Source organism: Lissotriton vulgaris, chromosome 4_1, assembly GCF_964263255.1.
Source record: "Lissotriton vulgaris chromosome 4_1, aLisVul1.2, whole genome shotgun sequence".
Taxonomy (NCBI): domain Eukaryota; kingdom Metazoa; phylum Chordata; class Amphibia; order Caudata; family Salamandridae; genus Lissotriton; species Lissotriton vulgaris.
The window spans coordinates 2,135,948,016-2,135,963,112 of NC_141691.1; the positions used below are offsets into that span (position 1 = coordinate 2,135,948,016).

The 15,097-nt window shown below is 38.4% G+C and overlaps 1 protein-coding gene across 1 annotated transcript in view; it reads left to right on the forward strand.

Moving 5' to 3' along the window:
• The first annotated feature begins 3,488 nt into the window (after nucleotides 1-3,488).
• The window catches only part of LOC147725229 (vomeronasal type-2 receptor 26-like), a 108,255-nt gene continuing 96,646 nt past the window's right edge, over nucleotides 3,489-15,097 (forward strand). Inside the window, exon 1 of the mRNA XM_086918215.1 lies at nucleotides 3,489-3,698. Within this exon, the coding sequence (XP_086774341.1) occupies nucleotides 3,489-3,698 (210 nt within the window). The remainder of the gene's footprint in view (nucleotides 3,699-15,097) is intronic.

Consider the following 15,097-nt stretch of genomic DNA (forward strand, 5'->3'; position numbering starts at 1 on the left):
CACAGACTTCCCTCACAATTACTGGGCCCCAAAACACCCCTAAAGGCACCTGAGTAGTCCGTGAGAGTGAGTGAGTAATTGATTTCTATTATTAAAATTGCGCGACCATACAGGTTAAAATTGCATCAGTTTTTAGAAATATTGTTTGTGCATCAGCAATCACTTCACACTGATTTACATGAAAATATTGTTCATGCATCAGCAATCACTTCACACTGATTTACATGTATGATTCACTATCTCTATATGTGTGTGGTGTAAAGTGCTCTGACATTCTACAATATTATGAGAGATTCTTTAAAGAATGAAATACATGTGAGAGAGGGGCTAAGGAGAGATGAGAGGCACTGTTGGAGGGTGATACTGGGGGAATCATTGAAGAACCCCCAGTAAAATTGTCGTACTCTGGTGCATAGTCAGGTCTTCATCTACTATTCTTTAAAAGCTAATACAATTCAATATATAATTATGAATGTGTTGTAGACTGCACCATTGTTTCCTAAATGTTTTGGTGGGAGAGCCTCCCACAGCCCCCTTCGTAGTGGTCAGGCTCACTCACTGGACTTTGTATGCACCGTATGGGGACTGTTTTGAAATCATTTGCCAGGGCTGCTTTGGGTTTCCAGTCTGGCCCTGGAAGGAGCCGGAGCCTCGTTCTGCGAAATAAAACCAACCATTGAACAGTTAATCACCGAGATGCAACGCCAACCTTTCCATTAACTTTTTTTGTTTTCTTGAAACTTCTTTCAATATATAAATACAACAAAAGTGGTTGAGAGTGTTGTTATCCTCTTTGGCTTAACAGCACACTCCGTGACTTCAGAAACGCAGAGCTGCACCATATTTACAAGAAAATGGTGCAGCCCTGCGTTTCCCCTGCGCAGGCGCTACACTTAACAGGGAAAGATTGTTTATGTACAGAAATGTCCCCCTTTCAGCACATAAAAAATCTTGAAATGTTGTTTTGTCACTTCTATGTGTGCTTCTTAACGCAGCACACATGGAAGTTACAAAATGTCATTTTAAAGATTGTTGATGTGCAGGAAGGGTCACCTTCCTGAACATAAACAATCCACGGCGTTTTGCAAAAGAAGGAGAAATGAAGCATTCCTCCTTGTTTCGCCAAGTTAAGACCAGGTCTTACTTTTGGAGCTGCCTCCCATTTATGCTGCTGCGGTAAATTTGGGGAAACGCCCACTGCAACACCCACCGCCCACCCCTTTCTCGCTAAGCATTGGGTGAAAGGGGGTCTTATTTACAAGGCAGCGTTAAGCCATGTTAAGTGGCTTAATGCTGACTTGTAAATAAGGTGAAGCCCCTATCACCACGGGAACATCGAAAAAATGTGATGTTCCGATGGTGATAGGGTTAGTAAATATGCCCCTAAACTACTTAGTAATTTGAGTATTTGTTATGTGTGCACACATGTGTTATTTTTTTTGATTTACTGTTTTAATGTTTGAAATTTAAATCCTACAAGCTGCTTGGGAGTCTCCGGCTTCCAGTGGGGGTCCCCAGGAGTCGAAAGTTTGGGAACCACTGCTCTACACCAATCTTCCTTATCACCTGTCTGCTGATCATGTGCTTATCCGCTAGTGAACTGATCATCTTTTATCTACTAATGCTGCTGTATGTTGGTTATTCATTCCACAGTGGAGCTCCAGTCTCTAGGGGTGCAGTCAAAGTGACCAAAAGTAAACTGGAGGATGGCTTAGAACCGCACACACTACGGCATGGGCATAAAAGTGGCAGCCATGGGTGGGGGCTGAGGTTCCGTGACAATTGTAAGTGGTGTTTTCGACTCGCACGAATATGATCGAGTCTGGTATCTATGAACCGCAAATGACGAGTTTAGTAAGTGTGCGCAGTTTCGCTGTACTAACTCGAACCGTTCGTTTGTTATGTGGGTTTTTCATCTGTACCCACGGGTTCCATCTTAGATACGGCATCCATTTTGTCTCTTGCCCTCAAGTAGCCAGCGAACGGACGATGTCCGCTTCGCGACCCTGGGACTCCCAAGATATTTGCGGAAGACACATGTCTTTTGTAAGTGTCTTTATGATGAGGGGGATGATACTGTAAGGCAGATGGCCCCGCTCGAGGCTCATCTCGCCATGCCGGTTTATTGTCTTAGCCGTGCATCTCATTAGGCACGTCCCTTTGATGCCTGTATCTCGTGTCTCTCGATACCTCCCTTTTTACACCCTTTCCGATTTCCCCACTGTCTCCGTCTTCCTCTACACCTGTTCTTGTTCCTATTTCGATCTGTTTTATTGCCGATTGGAATGCACTAATGTTGGGAAGATGGGTTTTTACAGTTGGGAACCGCCAAATGTTTCCGCACTTATGTTCCGGGCCTTATGTGTATCAAAGTGACCAAAGCGACCCCTCTGGGGGATAATTATGGGAACCGGGTCATAAACTTTTGTGTCCAATGTAACTCAATGGGATAACCATGTATAAAAGGAGCGATCCGCAGGACCAATTTGAAGCAGACGCTCTGAACTACACTTGTTGTACTTCCGTGATTTCTGTGTTTCCCTGCAGCAAATAAACCTTGAATCTTTGACGCCGAAGGAAGTGTCCCGTGTCTCTGTGATTCGTACGCCGGAGCAGGTTACCCACGAAGGTTTCAGGTGTTGTGCCCTGGCACCGCTGGGTTCTAAATAACCCAGTCCTTCAGTTTGTAAATCAGGGACTCAGCAGGATTTTTCCTGCTGCTCAATTAAAATCTGTTCAGCCCTCCATGAAAGCACATCTATGGTTCACTCTGTCAGGGCTCTATTGCCCTTCAGTTCATCCTATTTAAATACTACATGCATGCATGTACACACACTTGCATATGAACATATATATATAACTGGTTTCCTTCTCTGTCCCCTGAGTATGTGCCCTGTATCTGTGTTGGTGTGTGTTGTCCATCACACAGTGACTCATGCTTCCTTGCATCCAGGTATGGCAAGTCTGATTTCTTCTCTTGCAGTGGTCCATGGGCCCTACACCTCAAAGACTCTCTCATCCTTGCTCCAGGTCTGGTTTCTTTGTTGTGATCAAACCCTCAGAGGGCAAACCCCACAGCGCATACATACAATTGCACCTTGGGGTACATTGTTACCCCTCTGCTGGTACCTCACTTCCATTGGCTGGAGGATGATACTAGACATCAGGGGTTATCAGCAGTAAATTATAGCACAAAAGCACGTGGGGTCATATCGCACCCTAGAAGGTGCTTGCAAGTTTGTGTTTCCATTAGAGTTGATTTCTTTAAATGTCACATACTTTAAGATTATTTCGAGAAGATTCATTGTATTGAGAAGAGATAGAGCTTGAATAGAAATGTCTTTCATCGCATGTGATTACTGAGATAAACTATATGAGTGTCAACCCTGCACCTTCCTTCCTGCACATACAAGCTACTTCAACCAATGATTCTACACCTTCTCTAATTGATGAGTATTTTGTTCTTTGAACAGCTGAACAAGTTCCTTATGAAGACACGCTTTAAGACACCGACTGGGGAGAACATATCCTTTGACATGCCTGCACAGTATGACATTCTAAACTGGGTTAAATTTCCCAACGGATCAATAGCTGGCATCAAGGTTGGAAGCTTTGACCTTTTAGCCCCACCAGGTCACCAACTTTCAATCACCCAAAGCTCCATCATATGGCACTCTGAGGGGCCAAACCAGCAACAGGTGAGTGAGATTTTTGAAAAAAAGTGAGTTTGGGAGAAAGCAGAGGTCCATTGAGCCACTGCTACCTTTAGAAGAAATGTAAATAAAGAAATACAAGTAGCCCTCTTTCATTTTAAGAAAAATGGGATGCACTTAAGAAGAAGTGACCAAAGACGTTGTGGTCTGCTGTCCCAGCAGGCCTCCATCCCTGTAAAGGCATCCAATTACAGTCAGTCCCAATTTGACACCTACCTCATGAATATTGATAAGGTAAGTGGATCACTGATAGAATATAGACAACCACAATATTGAGTTACCAAAGTATTGGATCAAAAATATCGTTCTCAATAATATCGACTTCCTATCTCCATAGTGGTAAGTACGAAAATGTCAAGAAAAAAATATTGTTGTCAAAAATATCAATGAAGAACATATCATTTTTTATATAAAAAAATTATGTAAAATAAATAATAAATGTAACTTAAAAAACGTTATTTAAGTTTATTTGTGAATGTTAACAATTATACTAAATAAATGTACCTTAAAAAAAGTTAAACATATAGATATATATATAAAATGTAATATATATATACATTTACTGAAAAAACCATAGGTTTCACACCAGTTATAGTTAGCTGGACATTTTACTCATACAAAAATATTGAAATTCCCATGTAAATGTTCGTTGTACTCACTATAACTTGCGCGCCCGCAATCCACTGCTGATGATGTCACATATTACATCATTTATGACATGGTCAGTGACATCACTGATGACATCACTGATGACATCTCAAATGACATCACTGATGACATCATCCAGTGAATGTGGTTTGCTTTGATATTTAAATATGTATTATAAATACACTACTTTGCATTGAAGAAGTTGATTGCGGGTGCGCGAGATATAGTGAGTACAACTAACTATAAAGGGGGAATTTCAATGGTTTGTATGAGTAAAATGTCCAGCTAACTGTAACTGGTGTGAAACCTATGGTTTTTTCAGTGAATTTCAAAGGTTTTTTAAATGCTAATTCCTTACTATAACAAGTGTGAAACCTATGGGGCCTTACTTACGAGCCCCTTGCGCCTCCGGAACGTCACTTTTGGTGATGTTCCGATGGCGCAGAAGACTGAGTGATATTTATCAGGCAGGACTAAGCCAGTGTCCTGCGTTAAAGGGGCGTGCAAAGGGTGTTGCTGGGCGCGTTCCCAGCAGCATCCAAGGACTTGAGTAATTTATACCATCCTCAAAGTCAGTCTTTCAAAAATTCAGAAGTATAGGACATGATAATCCAAATCCAAATGTTTCTCAGGAAAAGTCATAAACTGTGTCCGTGGGTCATATCTGCCCAAACACCGATATTCCAAACGATTGAAAATGACTTTTCTTGAGAAACAATTTGATTTTACATTCTCAGATCCTATACTTTGGAATTTTTGAAAGACTGACTTTGAGGATGCTATAAATTACTCAAGTCTGCCCGAATTGTGTGGGTAAAATTGATACCTAATTTGGCTTTAAGTATCGGGATGTGCACCGCCTTAAGTTGATTGCTGTCTTTTGGGCGTGCTCGAGGGTATCACTCTCCTCCTGGGGTGTAATTGAATACTTCTAAATGTAGCTGACCTACTGATCCATAGGCCTCTCACCCTTGGCACTGCGATTGGTGCTGAAAAATATTCAGCAAGAATTAACGTGAAAAGATTCCTTTGTGCAATTCATGTTTTTATTGTGCGATTCGATTTCATTGTTTTCTTCCACATATGTTTTCAATCACATATTATAATCCGTTACAAACATTCCTTGTTGTTCCAATGCATTTAAGCATAATTAATACCAAATACTCTGTATATCTTTGTTTAAATCAAAATAACCAATTTACGCGCTTGCTACTTTCATCTGTAGCTATGCATTCTAGCTTTCTAGATTAGTTCGTATGCAACCCTCCTACTATCAGAAGTTTAACACTTCGTTGTAGTGCTCTATAACTTGTTTGTTTTGCCGATGTTCTCTCACTATAGTCAAACAGCTTTCGTGTTGGTTATTACCCTATAAATCAGATGCGCCACCTAATTGCTTCCCAAATTGCTACTGTTGAACGCAATTTATGTAAACGTGCCCATCCTAATCACCTATAAACACACAACGCGCTACACATAAAAAATAACACAATTAACTATATGAATTAATTAACAATAACAATAAATAACAAATAATAATAGTAATTATCATCAATATAATTGTTAAGTAACCAATTAATAAACATTGCTTACAAATTAATAATTAATTAACAATACATTATTAAAAAATAAAAATAAATAAACACATATTAACTAATTAAATATATTTAAAATACTTTCCACCCTTCCTGCTATACACCCACAACCTGCTATATATTAAAAATAACATATTTCATTTAATTACCAATCAATCAATTAAATAATTATTTTACAATAAATTATTATCCACAACAATAAATAGAAATGTATATTAATAATACATTAATTATAATTATTATACTTATAAATTAACCAATTAATAAAAATTAATTACCAATAATTATCAATAAATTAACAATCAATAACAATAAATAAAAACATATTAATTAATTAATGATAAACAAATTACTACAAACAAAACTATTCCCATATAAACCCACAATCCGCTCTGATACTAAAACACAATTTTTTAGACATTTAATACAAATATTTAAAAATAATGAAAACATTTTAAACATACATACAAAATACATGCTAAAATACTAAAATACATAACACTAAAAAAATTGATATTATATACAACTATATTTTTGTTAATAATAATATTTACTTTGATTTTACTTACTTCGATATTAAAAAAATCAATATTACTTACCTCAGTGCAGATATTCTGGTCAACGATATTCTTGACTTCGATATTCTGTTCCCCTGATTTTAAAAACTCAATTTTACTGTAGGTCAATATTTTGAGTGCGCATCCCTCAAAGGCATACATTTGAAAGTGATCACCATAAATGCGGTTCAGAGGTTTTACAATAGAGGATTGTGAACCAAATCTACTTTTTTTTTTTTTTTAAATATGTTTATTATTGTAAGATAAGAAAAAAGAAAAAATACATCGATTCATGTAGCAGTAAAGTGACATAATATTAGCTTGAATTACATTTTACACTGTAAAAAGAACAACAGAGAGATGGGAAAGCAAAAGGAAAAGTTACAGAGTACATTTTAGCAAGTTAAATATAGTGCCCAAATAATAGTAGATTGTCACAAGTAAGAAATTCCAACTTTTAAAGTTCAAAAAAATGTTTAAAAATCTTTTCTTTTTTTTAAAGGCTTTTGGGCCTCTATGTTTAGCTAATGTAAGTTCCATAATTCTTATTTCGCTAACCAAAGCACACCATTCTGAAACATTAGGGGGATCCTTAGATATCCATGTTCTAGCTATAGCTAATCTTGCACATGCAAAGAGTATAGTTATGAGATCCTTATTGAGACAGTTAGTTTCTTGTAGATCTAATAGAACTAAATGTGCAGAGAGCACCGGAGTTGTTATCTTTTTGTGTTTTAGGACTTCCATTATTCCATTCCAATATATAGATAATTTAGGACAAGAAAACAGCATATGTTCTATTCCAGCTGCATGTGTGTCACATTTTGGACATTTAGTTTTATCTGTTATTGAATTCCCCTGTGTCCAAGTAGATATTCTTTGTGGGGTATAATAAAGTTGTGTAATTGTTCTGTAGGATTGTAATCTAAGATTGGAAGAATGTACTATACTATTTAAATGGGATAGTGCCGTTGCAATCTGTGTAGGATTGATATCCATGTTAAGTCTACCAGACCATTTTGTTGCAATTTTGATCGTGTCGTCGCCCTTGCCTTTAGCTAAGTGTTGATAACCCAATCTTATTAATGATTTTGTTTTATCAGAGTATAAACACTCAAGTACGTCCAATTGGGTTATTTCCATTATTTTCATTTTGCAAAAAAGGAAGTCTCCTATTTGTCTGTACTTAAAATACATATCGTTTGGTAGACCATTTGTTAATTTCAGTCTTTCAAAATCTAAGATACCTTTTGATCCATAGAGGTCTCCCAGTGTGTTAATTCCATGTCAGATCCATCGGTTTCCTGTCCCATCAGAGAAAATACCAGGAAGACCTGGATTGTTCCAGAGTCTAAGTTCAGCATTAAAAAATGAACTTTTGTCAATGGACAAGATTTGGTCCCAGATTTTTTTAATGTGCTTAGCCGTCTTAAATTTGACACGTTTGAAATAATTCGGGTCGTGTGCGCGAAATAAGAATTGTTTACTAGCAGGCCCTAGCATGTAATGATGGAAAAATAGTGGATTTTCATTCTTCATTAAGCTCCTAATTCGACAAAAAAAGGTTGCTAGAAAGTACTAATTAAAATCAGGAAATGTGAGACCACCTTTTGATATTGGCAATTCCAGAAACTTGATAGCCCTTCGTGCTTTTTTATACCCCCATAAAAAACTGCTACATATGCCATCTAGTTTTTTAAAAAAAAGTTTATTAGGTTGTAGTGGTATAGCCCTAAATAAGTAAAGTAATTTGGGTAATATTTTCATTTTTATCAAATAAAGTCATCCTATTAAACTAAGTGGTATCTTGTGCCATTTTTTAAGACTTAGAGCAGTTTCTTTTAGGAAAGCTTCATAATTCATGTTTAATATGTTTTCCACATTCGCAGCTAATTTAATTCCTAAATATATAGCATTTTGGCATATATCATATATAGGTTCTTCTGGGGTATAATTAGCAAGGATTTGTGTTTTACTCACATTTAGTTCGTATCCAGATACATTACCAAATTTTGTCGCTTCACCAATATTCTCAGGCATTGCTTTATTTATGTCTGTTGTATAAATTACAATATCATCAGCAAAAGCTGTTAATTTGAGAGTTTTTTCGCCGTGGTTTACCGGAATGATGTTAACCTGCTCGTTTAGTGCATTCAAAAAGGGTTCAAGAGATAAAGCAAAAAGTAATGGGGAGAGAGGGCAACCTTGCCTTGTTCCTCTTCCTATCTTGAAGTTAGCTGAGTCTTTACCCCCATAACTAATCTTGGCCAGTGGTTCATCATATAATGAGCAAGCCCAATCCAGATATGGTCCGGATATTCCCATTTTCTTTAGTACTTCCCACATGTATTCCCACCCCACTCGGTCGAATGCCTTTCCCGCATCTAACATGATCATACCGAGTGGGGTGTGAATAGTCTCAGCAACATCAAAAGCTGTGATTGCCATGTTTGCGTGGGCGATAGTGTCTCTACCCGTTACGAAACCATGTTGTTATGAATTAACCAATTCAGGCATAATAGGAGCAAGGCGATTGGCTAAAATCTTAGAGAAAATCTTAGCGTCTGAGTTGAGCAAAGAGATTGGGCGGTATGAACCGCACTCTTTTTCAGGTTTGCCTTTTTTGAGGAAAAAAATTATTTTGGCAATTTTCCAAGATGGTGGTGCTTTCTTAGATGTGAGCATTGAGTTTATCACATTTTCCAAAAGTGGTAATAGTTCTTGGGCACAAGTTTTGTATATTTCCAAAGGCAAACAGTCCTCACCAACTGCCTTTCCTAGCGGTAGAGCGTCAATTGCGCGTTTTATTTCAAATAGTGTTATTTTTGAGTTTAATTGTTGAAGAACTTCTATATTTAGAACCCTTTGTGTTGCTAAATATTTATTGAGGTATTGTGTTATTGTGCTTTTGGAAGGTATATTGTCTGAAGTGTATAGGTTTTGGTAATAATTAGCAAATTGATTTAATATTTGGTCTGCTTGTTCATAGATGCCTTGATCTAGGTATGTAACTGTTACCACAGATTTTTTACAACGGATTCCATTACCACGGATTTTTTACAACGCAGGTCATTTTACAACGGATACCTTTACAACGCAATACACTACAACGCAGATACTATTACAACGCATACCATTACATCGTAAGTATAATTATAGGTAAGTTTGGGGTACTGGGGTATTTTTAGGTTTTAGGGCTGGGTTTGGGTTTTGAGGTACAGGGGTATTTTTAGGTTTTAGGGCTGGGTTTGGGTTTTGGGGTACAGGGGTATTTTTAGGTTTTAGGGCTGGGTTTGGGTTTTGGGGTACAGGGGTATTTTTAGGTTTTAGGGCTGGGTTTGGGTTTTGAGGTACAGGGGTATTTTTAGGTTTTAGGGCTGGGTTTGGGTTTGGGGTACAGGGGTATTTTTAGGTTTTAGGGCTGGGTTTGGGTTTTGGGATACAGGGGTATTTTTAGGTTTTAGGGCTGGGTTTGGGTTTTGGGGTACAGGGGTATTTTTAGGTTTGAGGGCTGGGTTTGGGTTTTGGGGTACAGGGGTATTTTTAGGTTTTAGGGCTGGGTTTGGGTTTTGGGGTACAGGGGTATTTTTAGGTTTTAGGGCTGGGTTTGGGTTTTGGGGTACAGGGGTATTTTTAGGTTTTAGGATTGGGTTTGGGTTTTGGGGTACAGGGGTATTTTTAGGTTTTAGGGCTGGGTTTGGGTTTCGGGGTACAGGGGTATTTTTAGGTTTTAGGGCTGGGTTTGGGTTTTGGAGTACAGGGGTATTTTTAGGTTTTAGGGCTGGGTTTGGGTTTTGGGATACAGGGGTATTTTTAGGTTTTAGGGCTGGGTTTGGGTTTTGAGGTACAGGGGTATTTTTAGGTTTTAGGGCTGGGTTTGGGTTTTGGGGTACAGGGGTATTTTTAGGTTTTAGGGCTGGGTTTGGGTTTTGGGGTACAGGGGTATTTTTAGGTTTTAGGGCTGGGTTTGGGTTTTGAGGTACAGGGGTATTTTTAGGTTTTAGGGCTGGGTTTGGGTTTGGGGTACAGGGGTATTTTTAGGTTTTAGGGCTGGGTTTGGGTTTTGGGATACAGGGGTATTTTTAGGTTTTAGGGCTGGGTTTGGGTTTTGGGGTACAGGGGTATTTTTAGGTTTGAGGGCTGGGTTTGGGTTTTGGGGTACAGGGGTATTTTTAGGTTTTAGGGCTGGGTTTGGGTTTTGGGGTACAGGGGTATTTTTAGGTTTTAGGGCTGGGTTTGGGTTTTGGGGTACAGGGGTATTTTTAGGTTTTAGGATTGGGTTTGGGTTTTGGGGTACAGGGGTATTTTTAGGTTTTAGGGCTGGGTTTGGGTTTTGGAGTACAGGGGTATTTTTAGGTTTTAGGGCTGGGTTTGGGTTTTGAGGTACAGGGGTATTTTTAGGTTTTAGGGCTGAGTTTGGGTTTTGAGGTACAGGGGTATTTTTAGGTTTTAGGGCTGGGTTTGGGTTTGGGGTACAGGGGTATTTTTAGGTTTTAGGGCTGGGTTTGGGTTTTGGGATACAGGGGTATTTTTAGGTTTTAGGGCTGGGTTTGGGTTTTGGGGTACAGGGGTATTTTTAGGTTTTAGGGCTGGGTTTGGGTTTTGGGGTACAGGGGTATTTTTAGGTTTATGGGCTGGGTTTGGGTTTTGGAGTACAGGTGTATTTGTAGGTTTTAGGGCTGGGTTTGGGTTTTGGGGTACATGGGTATTTTTAGGTTTTAGGGCTGGGTTTGGATTTTGGGGTACAGGGGTATTTTTAGGTTTTAGGGCTGGGTTTGGGTTTCGGGGTACAGGGGTATTTTTAGGTTTTAGGGCTGGGTTTGGGTTTTGGGGTACAGGGGTATTTTTAGGTTTTAGGGCTGGGTTTGGGTTTTGAGGTACAGGGGTATTTTTAGGTTTTAGGGCTGGGTTTGGGTTTAGGGTACAGGGGTATTTTTAGGTTTTAGGGCTGGGTTTGGGTTTTGGGATACATGGGTATTTTTAGGTTTTAGGGCTGGGTTTGGGTTTTGGGGTACAGGGGTATTTTTAGGTTTTAGGGCTGGGTTTGGGTTTTGGGGTACAGGGGTATTTTTAGGTTTTAGGGCTGGGTTTGGGTTTTGGGGTACAGGGGTATTTTTAGGTTTTAGGGCTGGGTTTTGGTTTTGGGGTACAGGGGTATTTGTAGGTTTTAGGGCTGGGTTTGGGTTTTGGGCTACAGGGGTATTTTTAGGTTTTAGGGCTGGGTTTGGGTCTTTGAGGTACAGGGGTATTTTTAGGTTTTAGGGCTGGGTTTGGGTTTTGGGGTACAGGGGTATTTTTAGGTTTTAGGGCTGGGTTTGGGTTTTGGGGTAAAGGGGTATTTTTAGGTTTTAGGGCTGGGTTTGGGTTTTGGGGTACAGGGGTATTTTTAATATATATTTACAAATTTAAAAATGACAATTATTTGTTTTAATTTTTTTTTATTAATTAAATAAATAATTAAATATAATAATTCAAAAATAATTATTTACATTTTATATTAATATTATATACTTACCTATAATTATACTTACGTTGTAATGGTATGCGTTGTAATAGTATCTGCGTTGTAGTGTATTGCGTTGTAAAGGTATCCGTTGTAAAATTACCTGCATTGTAAAAAATCCGTGGTAATGGTATGCGTGCTAAAAGTACGCGTTGTAACATCATACATCCCTTGATCTAACCCTATTATTGCCTTGATTTTAGTTTTAGCTTTTTTATCCGCAGTCTTATATGCAAGTACTTTGCCTATACGATCACCACCTTCATACTGAGCTAGTTTATATTTATGGATTTTTGCGCTATATCTTTCTCTTAAAGTTTTTTTTATACAAGACTGTAATTGAACTAGTTTTATTCTAATCTCATCAATATCAGTTTGTGAGTGTTGCGTAGCGTCGGCAAGTTGTTGTTCGATTTGTAATATGTTAGAGGTGATTCTCTTGCTAGCACGGCGGTTCTGGGCATTTGATGTCAATATATATTGTTGGCCAAACCCCCTGATGCTACATTTACAAGTATCCCATACTGTGTTTATATTGGCAGTATTAATATTAAGTAATATGAACTCTTGTATATGTTTTTTCAATAGTGTTATAAACCTAGCATCGGCCAATAAGTATCTTGGGAATGTAAAGTTTTGTGTTTCTTTCTTTTGATCTCTTATTACAAATTCAAGTAGCAGAGGGTTGTGATCTGATGTAATTTTTGGGCATATTTCCATTTCACAGTTATCTGCTATCTGGTATGATGCCCATATCATATCTATTCTAGAGCAGGATCTATGCGGCGCAGAGTAGTAAGTGTAACCTGCTATCAGAGGGTATTTAGAACGCCATATATCTTTCAGGTTGTTTAATGTTGCTAGTTCTAATATTGCTGATCTAACATTGTGCATCCTGTTAGGGTTACTTTGCCCTGTGGAATCTATTTTGTAATTAATGACACAATTAAAATCCCCCGCAGTTATACATTCTCCCTCCCATTCTAATAGCTCTATACTTAACTCTTCAAATACTTTGGGGTCATCGATATTGGGTCCATACATCACACATAATACAAATTTTTTGTTATCGCATTGTATCTGGGCAATTGCCCACCTACCCCGAGCGTCTGAAGCTGTTTTACTTGTTTCAAACCGACTTCCTCTTTGTTTTAAAAAGGCTACCCCTCTAATAGTCGCATTTAAAGTAGAGCAAACAACCAATTGGTAACCCATCTGGGACAGCAATTTTCTGTCCTTGTACTTAATGTGAGTTTTTGAAAGTAGCACAAAATCTGGATTATAAATTTTAATCTCTTATTGTACTAAGCTCCTTTTTATTTTACTATTTAGACCATCTACATTCCAACTTAATAGTCTTAGTTTAAGCATTTTTATAATTTATAATCTCTCCCGTGTGATTAGTTTCCCTCTGCTGATACCTTTTTTTAACCAAATATTTTCTAATGTTCTTTAAAACAAATTCATTTCTTGCAATAAACTTTTTCCTCCTTTTTAACCCCCACCTTTTCCCACCCCCTCCCTTGTCAGCACCCCCCCACCACCCTCGCACCCTCACGTCCCTTAGGGGGGAGCACCCCTCTATCTCCTGCTGCCGCTGTGTAGGCAGCATAGTGAAGGAGCTTACATGAAAACTGCCCCTACCGCTTCATAAGTGTATCTGTATTTGGCCACATAATAAAAAAAGTATAAGCAGACACCAAAAAATAGAAAAAAAGAAAGGAGAAAGGTAAATGAGTGAAATAGGAAAGTAAGATAGGCCAAGGGTTATTTGAGTATTATATCAACAATGTGGCCAGGCAAAAGAGATAATGTCGCTATTAATAGATTTTAGGTTCTAGTTCAATTGTCCTCTTTTTGCTTTTCCAAAGTGATTTTTTCTAGAGCCTGGCCTGCCTCTTCGGGTTCCGTAAAGAATATAACTTGTCCGTTACGTATAACTTTGAGACATGCAGGTTCTTGAAGGTAGGCCATGCACCCTATGTCTTTGAAAGAGTCAATCATTTTCCGAAGTTCCCATCGTCTATCCATTGTACCTTTGCTTAGGTCTGACTTCACGAAAAAGGTTAAGTTGTCAATAGATACTGGGTTATTGGGTCTGACTTTGAGTGAGACAGCTTGCCTCAGTAGAAAATTCCCAAAGTAAATCAAAAATGGTCTAGGGAATTTACTATTTTTGTTTTTTTGAAACAAAGGCAGTCTATGTACTCTCTGTAGTTGGGAATCCCAGTCCCAATCGGATAGATCACTAAAAGCTCTTTGAAATAGTTTCACTAGAAAAGATCTTGGGTCGGCCCCCTCCATTCCTTCAGGAATTGCAAAAAGTCTAAGGTTTTGTCTCCGAGCACGATTCTCCAAATCCTCTACTTTAGTTTCCAGTTTAGAGACCCTTGAGGTGTTCTGTTTTGCAGTTGATTCTGTTCTACTGGCACCTTCTTCCACTTCTACTATACGTTGTTTTAAGTCCTCTATTTCTTTTGTGACCCCACCAAGACTTTGACAAATTTCTCTCATACAGACTTGTATCTGAGTGTTATCTTCTCTTAGCTGTAAATATTGCTGTTGACTCTCCGTTCTTAGTGCAAGAAGAGTTTGCATAATTGATTCCATGGATATAGTATTTGATGAAGTTTTTGAGAGGTCTTGTAATGGTATTGTGTCTTGTGCATGTGTTTGACCCTGAGATGGAGTTGGATTGAGAAGGTCCATATGGGTTGTCTTTGCCAGCGTTTTATTAACGTCCAAAGGAGAGGTACTCATGTCTGTTTCCTCAGTCGCATTGTTTACCATGTCAGGTTGTCCCACTGAGTTATCCACTGACATTGTTTTAGTTGATTTTAAACTTGATAGTATATAATCCGGGTCCCCCCTAGTCATATTAAAGTTGGATGTTGTATCTTGAGGGTTGATGTCCACAGATTCATCTAATTTAATGTTATCAGTAGAGGTGGAGGTAATCGTCGAGGAAGCACCATCACTATTTTCATTATTTGTGTTAGCGCTAGTTTCGCCTGGGGGAGTTGTTGATTCATGGTTCGTGAATGTTGATTTCTTTATGGATTCCATTATGCATGCTTTATT